Below are 11,495 nucleotides of genomic sequence, written 5' to 3' on the forward strand. Positions count from 1 at the left end.
AAATGAGAGAACCAAGAGGTTTGAATCCCATGATATACATAACTCAGTTTTAACCAAATTGTCAGAACCCTGTTAAACTCAGATTGTGAATTGTTAATCAAGGCCGAATTAAATTTAGCTTTTTATCTTAAAACAAATACTTCGGTTACATTAATTTTGTTGGGGTTGGTGGAAGGTTTATTTTTGTGTTTGTTTTTTTGTGTGTGTGTGTGGGGGGTTGTATTATTTTTTTTTGGGTATCGGGTATAAAAGGGTCTGCAACTATTGCAGGATTTTTTTTTTAATTCCTTGTGTTTTGGGGTTGTTGGTTTTTTTTGGGTGTGTATCAGGTATAAAGGGTCTGTAAATATTACAGAATTTTTTATTTTTAAATCCTAGTGTTTTAGGAGGGTTTTTTTTTTTGGGGGGGGGGGGTGTTGTGGGTTTTTTTTAAAGTAGAACTAGACATTTGTAACTAAAAGTTATTCTAATGGTACGAGTGATGTATCTGGGCTTGAAATGTTCGTTAGGTCACATAATTTTACATTTTGCAGGATTAAATTTATTTTGCTGTTCTCATAACATTAGTTTTGCAACTTCATAAATAATTATTATAAAATAAATTAATTTCTCTTTGTAGTGCCTCATTACGGCGAAGTAGTTTGCGTGGAGAGAAAAGTTCACTGTTCAAGAAGGAAGCAAAGGAGGAAGCTCTTCATTTTGGTCTGCGGACAATGGAAGACGATGATGATCTGAATGTATGTTGTTTCCATGGAGATTGCAAATGATTTTTAAAATTTTAGTTGTATTATTTTATTATATTATTGTTTATATTATTATTATTATTATAAATCATAAACGTAGAGAGAGCAAGTTATTAATGTGAATGTGATGGATGCATTGGACACTTTATTTGAAATATTTAATTTTTTGACATTTATATTGCACGGATCTTTACATTGTGCTTTAATTCAAGGCTAGCTCTGGGTTAGCAAAACATTTCACCAAATTATCTATTAAACTTCAAAAATTGCAGAAACCCAGTTATTTTGTAACAAAATATCAATTATTCCATGAAATTATTTTGCCAAATTAAAATAAATTCGCCGATTGTTTTTGACATTCGCAATTGGTGAATTTGGTGAGTGCCAGAGCCAGAGCCCTGTAATTTAACTATTTAATTTTTATATTCATTGTGTTTTCCTATTACAAATATTCTGGTTATTTGTTTAGGATGACACCGAAGGCAAGGAAAATCTACCAGCAACAAACATCGATGATGTCGCACTCATTGTGTTATCCGAAGAATCAAATATTGGAGATTCTGAAAAGGACCGTCCTGCCAAAAAGACAAAATCACCAGAACGAGACCTTCCACTGGGAAAACAGAACGAGAATGTATTGGCGGTATTGGCGGCAGCAAACTCTTCAACACAGGAGCAGTCACTGAAGAGAAAGATATCAGCCAGTGTGGAGGAAATGTCCTCCAACAGCTTGAAGAAGACAACTACAACAGCAGCAGCATCCAGGACAAACGCATCAACAACAGACACCACCACGTCCACCGCAAAGACTCAATCAAAACATGTGCCTTCATCTGCAACTACTACTTTAGCCGAGTCATCATCATCATCATCAACAACAACAACAACAACAACAACAACAACATCACAATCCAAACCCACTGATACCGATGCCAGCCAGATGCCACCTGGAAACTTCGCTGGGTCAGGGTCCGTGCCGCGGTACCCATCAGGCGTGTCATCCGTGTCGCTATCCGACTTGAAGAAACAGAGGACGGATCAGCGGCAGGTGGAGGTGGTCGATCCGTACACTCAGCGTCGAGACAATTTGGAAGCTCAGGTTCAGAGCATGTTTCTCCAGAGTCTCCAGTCAGACATGAGGCCGACTGCCAACGCCAATGCCAACGCCAACACTAGTATTCTTCCAAGCAACGGCAAGAAGGACAAGACGAATGGGCATAATAACAACAACAGTCTGAGCTCGTCGCCGCCCAACCGTGCATACATGAATGATGGACAGCTACGTCGCTTCACCGCGCCCAACCATGCCGCGATCGTTGGTGGTGATGAGGACAAAACATCCTGTTGTGTGATAATGTGATGAAAGCAAGCGAAAGTGAGAGAGATAGTGTGGGGTTTTTGTTTCTAGATGTGAGTGATTTGAACAAAGTGAGTTGTCTTCTGCAGGATCAGTGTCATAGTTTCAGAGTGGTCCACTGAAAGTCGCTGGTGATTGAATTCATTATTAATATCAGACTGGTCTGATTTTTTAAAAGTTAAAATTGTAGGGGAGAGTTGTGTCACACACGATTTTCATCACAGCAATTATGGTCTACTTAATGTAACTGAAACATTATCATGTTGAATGAGAATCACTGTCGGAGGCCGTTTATATGGTCTGCTAAGTGTCAGTGGTCACTTACATCGAGATATATTCATTAGGAACCACTGTTAGTGGTTATTTATCTGACCTCATTATCACTGGTGTCTTACGTTATTTTATGTCATAAGAATCACTGTCCATGGCCAGTTAGGTCAACTCCAATATGGTCTGCTGAATGTGACTTACGTCAGATAAAAGTTCATCAGAATCTCTGTCAGGGACCAGTATGATCTACTTAAAATTGCTTATGAGAGATTTTTCTCATAAGTATTAAAGTTTACCTGAAGTTGCTGGTGACATGTTCATCAGTACCACAGTTTGAGGCCACTGTGGTCTACGGTATTTAAAATTGCTGGCCATATATCTTCATGGCAAACGGTTTGATCAAAGTTGAACCCTCTGCCCACAATGGTTGTGGTGGAACACATTTAATGACCTAGATACGTTAATTAATTTCCTCTTGCCAAGTCTTTGCTATAATATAGTTGCTGCTTTGAATTTCTATACTATAGTAATGTAGTTTCAGTTATTAGGGAAAATAATAAAGATGCCATTTGTACTGGCAGTTTCTAAATAAAAGGTGTATTTTATAGCAAACATTCTAGCTGCTTTGCCTCTAGTGTGAATTGATTGGGATTTAGTTTTTTTCAGTGTAGCTTCTGCCACATTTGATCAAGTGGTTTTAATAGAGGATTTTTGATTAAAAAAAATAGACAAAAGACAAAAATGTCAGTTGTTTAACAGCATAGGGTTTAATGGTTTTGTCATACATTTGGTGTTGTTTGATTAGTTAATGCAATCAGATCAGAATGTCCCTACCTTTCATCAATAAAAACAAAATTCTGTTTCAAATTCAAAGACAAAGAGAATCTATCAACGAATCTTTAAGAAATCCCAACCTGAGAAAAAGTATTTTGTCTGAGGAGAATCTTGAAAAGTTTCAGCCATCACTGTTTTATCTTGAGAGTTAGGTTTTGCTAGCATCAAACATGAGAGGTGGGTGATTTTTTGTTCCACCCAACTATATTTATAACTTACAGTTACAAAAACTAAGTATTGAAAATGTTAAAAGTGTTTTAAGTTTTTACATTTCTAAAATGTATAGTAAATATCTAATTCCAAAATGCCTCCAGTATTAATCATAACCATGTTTAATCTTCAAAGGTAATTTCTTAAAAGGTTTCAAAAAGAATATATTGTAAAAAAAAAAAAAACCTAGAAAAAAAATTGAACATCGATTTTAAAATGTCCAGCAAGCTTTAAAAAATACAAACGACACAGTAGGATTATGTTGACTGGTGATGTATTTTTAATGACGTTATGCAGCAGACCAGCATGTATGACTTGTGTTCTTCTAGGGAAAGGAACAAAAATAATCTATTATGAATGTTGTTTGCAGACTCTGGAAATCCCAGCCCAAGAGATAAACTGTTTATCTTTAGGATTGTGATTTTCCCCATCTCCATTAGACACAAGTGACGTAAATGAAATGACATTGTCTTTACACAGACCAATGATGTAATTTAATTAGCTGCTTTTTGCACCAGTGCTTGTAGTTGTAGAATAGATACCCTTATGCTAGTTACACATACCGTCTTATGTCAAATAATCTTAGAAAATTCATACTACCCAAGATTCAACAGATGTTATTTTATTGACATTGGGGATAAACTGTAAACATAAAACACAGTGATAATTTTTGACATCATTCTGTGTCTCGGCTATTGATTTGTAAGGAAATGCAGATTTATCTTTCTGTATCACAACAGAAGTACCGTAGTTGGATTTATCAGCTTTGCCAAAAGAATAATCTATCATTCCTGTAAACATGGTTAGGCCTATATCTTATCTGGTAGGCAACACAATGCTGTATTAGTGTGCCACATCAGTCCATTTTCATCAACTCTATCTTATTGAATACCTGCTATGATAGCAGTAATATCATGCATTAATTACCATGTTATCTTTAAACACCCATGACGAACACTTGTTTTATGACAGAAAGAGATGTATATTGTAAAACTTAGTAATCAGTATAACTTGCAATCTATTTGTAAGCATAAAGATCTGTAATATAATGTGTAAATCATCATGCAGTGTTTTAATGATAAGTGCATTTATTATACAAGATAGATTGTTCACAAATCAGTCGTCGGACCATAGCATAGTAAGGCGACAAACAAAATTAAAAGTTTAAAATAGGTCCGAGTTTTCAGAAATTTTATAAATTTTATTCTACATATCAGAACCAACAGAAATCATATTTTGATTCTGTAAATTATTTTCCAGTAAATGTTTGAAAGAATCACTGTATCATAATTATCGTATAATAATATGAATATAAAATGTTAAAAATTATGAATTTAAAATATGGTTAATTGTATCTTGTTTTTAAATGATAGGTCTGTTCCCATGATGCACCATATAGCGATGAGTCACAGCATGTAGTTAGCATAAGCTAAGTTGTGGAAATTAGAAGAAATACTAATTGGTTTAACAAGTCACTGTAGTATGCATCTAAAACTGATTTGATATACGATTTGATTTAATGTGATTGATAGTATACAACAGATGATTACTGTGACATTGTGAGAACACGCCTTTAATTGCATTATACAACTGAGATATTTTCAGTAATAACAGTTTTTAATAAATGGAATTATATATACTGTATACATTCCAGTTGACTATTCCATCCATCTTTTTTCTTGCTTTTATTTAGAATCTTTTGTTTTGTTATTTTCTATGATTTTTCTTTGCATTTTTTCTTTTTTCCTTTTTTTTTGGGGTAGGGTGTCTTTTTAAAAGGTGTGTGTGTTATATATTATTTGTTTAAATTTATATTGAATGCTCACAACTTAATTGAACATAAAAAATATTTGGGGTATAGGAGATTTGTTTTTTGTTAGGTGAAGGTTGGATTTTTCTCTTTCTTTTTTATGGGTAGAAAAAATTCAGAAAAGTTAAATGCAACAAGCGATACTTATGATTAAAAGGTTTAGCCATGTGTTACATATAATATTTTTAAGTGAATTCAGTTCCATGTGTTAATTTCAAAAGTGCAGAAAGAAGTCTTTCAGACTCATTCAGATCAGAGAATTGTTAAGTAGGCAATGTTAAAACAATAGTGAAACATTCTCTGTATTTTTATAAGATAAAGTTTGTTATTCAGTTATTAACAAGTGAATATTGTGTTCGGAAGAACATATTCTTTACGCGAAATGCTAGCAAGTTTTATCAGTTATCCCAGATTCATTTATAGCAGAAGCTGATGTTTCTGTGTTGATTGAATAGAAACCAGTTTATTTATACAAGATTACATAATACCGTATTATATATATTACCAAATATGCTGCTGTTGCTTTTTTTTTTGCTCTTTTTTTTTCATTTGCTTTCAAGATAGCTTTTTTATTAGCTGCTGAAGCATTTATTAAGACATTCTGGCAATTAAAAAGCTTGAAATTCAAGTGAAAATGCAAAAAATACAGATTCATTGTTTAGGTGAGCCATAGGTGTTCATTCTAAATTTTATTGATGATCACATTTATCCTACTTGCCTTCATTGAATGATTTCAATATGAGAATAAATATAACATACAATTGGTAACAGGTACAGAATTGTCCGTTATTAATTGAATTAAAAAATAGTGAGAAAAGAAATCATGAAAGTTCTAGTTCTGATTTCTGTGGTATTGCAAATAAAAATGCTTTATAAAATTGTTATGCGTCAAAATGCCAAACCAATTGTAATTGCTGTATGAAATATTATTTCCTTGTCAGTTGATTGCTGACATTTGCAGAACATCAGAATGTTAGAAAGTACCTGTTTATTGCAAAATTAAAACAACAAAACACACACACAAGGCTCCATTAAAAAACCCACTTTAGCCTTGTAAAACAAATTCAAGAATACCTATTATTAGATCAGGGATATGGTTTTACAGCTTTTTAATGAATATCAGTTATTTTTAGTGTTTAATTTATTGATGTATTTATTGGCATATTTAAAAATAATGTTTACAATGTGGACTGAATTTGATTGGAATGCTTGGGGGGAAAACCCTATGGCATAGAGTTTTCATTTTTTAAAGGATCGTTTAAAGTTTTATTTTTAAGTAGGTATCGCATTGCTTTTGGTAATTTATCTGTTTTATATTCTTTGTATGTTATTGTAGAATGTCTTTGTAATCAGATGTGTACATACGAGTTGTATTGAATGTCACACGGTCTTGTTGGTGGGTCAGTGATGTGTATAAGCAGAAGCTGTCAGAATTCTTGCAATTTCATTAATATCATGCAAAGCTCAAAACAGATTATCAAATCATACATAATGTTATGTGTGTATATATGTCACATTATACGTAGCATGTTAATATTGAAATCTAGCATAGCAATTTCATCATTCTTGCTTCAAATATACAATTGTTATTTTTAATGGTGTACATAAATGATTTTTGTCATTGTTATAGCTTACACAGATATTTTTAATTCTTGTTTATATTGTATATATAACACAGATTGTTAATTTATGTATAATAATGTCAATGCAATGTTTTTAATTGCTCTGTAGTCAAGGTCATTAAAATATCCATTAACTCTCTTAGTAAGTGTTTTGAGGCATCTATTTTCAAAGATTTAATAGGATATGGACTTCACTCCAAAATTAAAAGCATCTATTTATTAAGTTTGGTAATCAACTCAGAAGGAATTAATTTGAAACAAATGACTAGCATGGTATGTGATTAATTAAGCAATTTTGATTACAGGTGGTTAAAAAGTTTGAAAGACTACATATACCGGTATTACAATTCTGTATGTATGTCAGTTATATTAGCTTACAAGACTTATAATATGTATTTTTTTCTCAAACTAGGGGTAAAGCTATATTATTTCTAGGTCTTATTGTTTAAAAGAAAACTAGTAAATATGTATTAAAAGACATGTAACCTTTCAGTTTATACTTTAATTTTTTTTTTATTTAATGGTCTGGGGAAGTTAAAATTAAAATTCTAAATTTTGCTAGTCTCAAGTCAAATTTAGGAATTATATAATTTGAGACTTGTTGTTAGTGTTTTTAACATGTAGTTTTAGCAGAAGTGGACATGCTTTGATTTTACTTAGAAATATTTTTCTCTTTGGATATAGCATTTCTTACCTGGGTGCGATATATTATAGGATTGATCACTCACCTCGTCCCAACCAGCACTACACAATTGGTTTGTCAAAGGTCTTGGTATGTACTGCCCTTTTTGTGGGAAAAATCAGAGGTGGGAATTCTCCTCGGATCAGCTGTTTTCCTCTCATGGAACATTGCGTTTCCTCGCATTTTAATCGTCCTTTCCTCCAAAATGTGTCAGATGGCACAGATTTTAACCCAGGATTTCAAGAATTTCCAGGACCCCTCTAGATTTCATCTTTTTTACAGTTCTCCAATTCCCACCCCTGAAAAATACATATTCAGAATCTCTTTCTTCTTTTTTGTTAAGAGTAGTCTGTTCTGTGGAAGCAAGTTCCCCCTCCTTTTATCTAAACTAAGTGTTAAAGTAATCGTACCAGGCGTGTGTGCAGAAATGTATACAGGGAGGGGTCTAGTCTATGGCGAATAAATTTTCTAGTAATGTCGAGCTATTCTCCCCTGGGAAATCCATCACAAAAAGAGAAAATTCACTTCACCAATGAGGGTTTCGACTCCCTGTGTATGTTAATAGCTGTAGTTCAAACTGCTGATCTATTAAACAAATATTCCTTTCCTTTCTTACTCTATTAGCAAGTGTAAATGGGTGTTAGTTTTAATGTAGGATGCACCAAGCCATCTATTGACAGGGTCTATGAGGTGTAGACTGTTTAGTTGGGTCTCAAAATTTCAGGGTAAATTTCGATGTTCAGTCTTTAATGAACCGGTCTCATATTCACAATTCAGGTACAACTTTTACTACTTACTTGGTTAATGCCTCGAAGTAACTGTAACAATGAAACAAAAAGAAAAATTACAAATAATTTTTAGAAAAAAATATGGTCGTATTTATAGAGGAAATACAGTATTGTGTTAAATAACTATGGTAATATTATCCGTAGTTTATACATCTACATATAGAAAATTTTTATTGGTCTTGAATAAAATTTAAACCTTCCATCATACTTTAATAAAAATTAAAATTAGCATAACGAGAGGATTAATCACCTATTACATATTTGTTCTGCATTGAAGGTCAAGGTCACAACTTCATTTAAAAAAAAAAAATTACATGAAAACTACACATTATTTTATTGGTTGTTACATTTGCCTGTGATGTATGAGTGATATTAACCATCTATTGATATTAAACTACTGTAATTAACATAATATCCACTTTTGTTTTAAAGTATGAACAACAAAAAAACATTGCTCAAAACAAAAGCAAATGGACATATTCCATTTTTGTGTGTTCTTTTGAATGTGCATGTGTATATGTATAAAACTAACATTTGTAATGCAGGAATTGTTTAATCCAGTTATATAATATTGTAATTACAATTCAAGAAGCATTAAGATTATGCATTATATTAAAATATATTTTACTTTAACAACTCAATGCCATTGGCTACAAACATTCCATGTTTGCTGTTACTATTTTGAATATGAAGTATTACTCAAGTAATTTTTTAAAATTTATTTCCTTTAAAGAGATTCTGTATTTGCTGCTTACTAAATTATTCAGATCTAAAGTATAATTATATTTTTAAACTCTTTTCATATAAATGTGTTGAAAATCATTTGCTTAAATGATTCCATTACAAGTGAATATAAAATATGAAATATAAATAGGTTTTTAAAAATCCAGTTCATTTAAATATGTTAATAAAATTTACTGTTATTTTTCCATAATTGCTCACTGGTAACTGAAAATATCTCAACTGTTGCTTACTTCAGATTGAATAATGTTATTTATAACTGATTTAATTGCACTGTTTTATAACTAACTCAATAATTGTCTATGAGGAACATCTACAGGTGTTTTTATGAGAGCACCTTGTGCCTTCAGATGTTGTAATATCCTCATGTTATGTATACAAATCTAAAGCAGCTGTTGATAACTTGCCAGTGTATTTTTCTTGCTGGGGTGTTGTTACACATTCATTCATTCATTCATTCATTCATTCATTCTGTTGATAATTTTAAACGATGTTGTTGCATTGATTAAAAATTGTTCATTAATTCTGTCAAGTCTTGAACTATTTTTTTTTAAATTATTTTTATCAGCAAGTTGTCTGTAGCAATAATACTGAGGCGCTCAGGGGTTTAATTTATTAAAATACATTATTTTATGAGACCTTGCCTAAATTATCAATTTTTATTATTATTTGAGATTAAAATTATAACTTTTTTAAGTAAAACAATTAATGTTTGAAAGTACCAGTGTGTTCATTAAATAAAAATGAATGATGATTGTATCTTGTCTTTTGACAATACAAATCTTCTACAATCATCAAGTATTCCAGGAAGTAAACTGTCTTCGCTTTATATACCTATCACGGAAATAAGGTACAACAGCTTAGGCCACGTTAAGTGCTTTCATTTATTGTAAACTGTACACTTATAAATAGACATGTATATTGCAAAAATGTATTTTGTGCATATTAATGTATTCCAAGTTTGATTTTAAGGATTTAGTTTATGTATTTTGTGTATATGTATGTACAGTAAAATGTACATAATATGTACAAAAGAATAATTTGGCATCGACATAAGCATTTACACAGGTATTGCTTCACAATGAAGCAATTCTGCCAAACATTTGTCTGTAGAAAAGTGCAGCATGTTTCCTCTCATTTTCCAGGCCTGACCTTACAGTAATGTGTCAGATATCTAATAGCTGTGGTTTTAAATGTGCTGAGGTGCTATTAAAACATTCCTTTCTTTTCTGTCATTTTGTTCTCATCCACAAGGAAGTACATTAGCTATGGCCTTGGCTGTACCCACCATCCACCATTTTTCTCATGAACATATTTATAAGTCTTTATTTTAGTGTAGTTATTCCATGGATCAAACTTCACCTCTCGGCCCTTTTACTTGAACTGTTGAAGAAAAATTCTTATGCTTGCTGATGTGATACAGTTTATGTATGAAAACTAACAATGTATATATAATTAATATTTAGTTTGATATACAAGTGCTTACTATTGAACCTACCCTACAAAGCCCCCTGGAAGGATGCTTAAAAAAACAAGTGGAATCATTGATGAATAGGTTGACCTATTGATAGGAATACTTCCAAACTTTTATGGCACGAAATACAATGTCGTTGTATTTTAAAATCAGAAAACATGCTATGGCAAAAGGTGGAATCATTGATGAATAGGTTGACCAATTGATAGAAATACTTCCAAAACTTTATGGCATGAAACACAATTTCATTGTATCTTAAAATCAGCAACACGTACTATGACAGTGTTGCCTCATCCGAGATCCTGTGGTTCTGTTCTGATAGTACACCCTGTGATATCCAGTAAAACTTAAACAAGGTATATCAAGAATATGATTTTACTGACGTGTACAGTTCAAAATATGGTAACAAGAATTCAAAATTCAATTTGTAAATACATAGGCCCCTATAGTTGTATTTTAGTTGTACATAGGAATTATATGTAAAATAATCATCGAGTATTTGTATATTTTGTCAATATTTAACCCAATTTTTATATCTATAGTTGTATAAAGGTTATTGCATTTCAGATACGTCTTAAAACAGATACATTGTGAAATAGGAGGAAAATAGGACAATTATTATGAGTACCAGTATGCTTACATTTATTAACATATATTTGATAATGTATGGAAGTCGCAATATATAATCCATTCCGGTTGTATATTTAATAAAATTAATCTCTCTTGAGTCGTTGTTGTGTTGTTTGTTTAGACCTATTCTGTTTAGTGTATGTTGCACACACGGATAAGCAAAATGAAATGGATACTTAAGATTTCCACACATGCCAAATGAATGGCCACATTATGCTAGTTTATCCGCGTTTAGCCGTTATTCTGTATTGAATGTTTGTTTTGTTTAACAACACCACTAGAGCATATTGATCATTGGCTATTGGGATGTCAAACATTTGGTAATTTTGACTCG

The 11,495-nt window shown here is 32.0% G+C and overlaps 1 protein-coding gene across 2 annotated transcripts in view; it reads left to right on the forward strand.

The window, feature by feature from the left end:
• Positions 1-11,258, forward strand: part of LOC121389406 (protein phosphatase 1 regulatory subunit 16A-like) — a 52,698-nt gene extending 41,440 nt beyond the window's left edge. For both annotated transcript variants that reach the window (XM_041521019.1, XM_041521020.1), the window contains 2 exons: positions 620-737; positions 1,213-11,258. In XM_041521019.1, the coding sequence (XP_041376953.1) occupies positions 620-737; positions 1,213-2,103 (1,009 nt within the window). In that variant the 3' untranslated portion in view covers positions 2,104-11,258. The remainder of the gene's footprint in view (positions 1-619; positions 738-1,212) is intronic.
• Positions 11,259-11,495: the final 237 nt, after the last annotated feature.

The sequence above is a fragment of the Gigantopelta aegis genome, chromosome 14, assembly GCF_016097555.1.
Source record: "Gigantopelta aegis isolate Gae_Host chromosome 14, Gae_host_genome, whole genome shotgun sequence".
Classification (NCBI taxonomy): domain Eukaryota; kingdom Metazoa; phylum Mollusca; class Gastropoda; order Neomphalida; family Peltospiridae; genus Gigantopelta; species Gigantopelta aegis.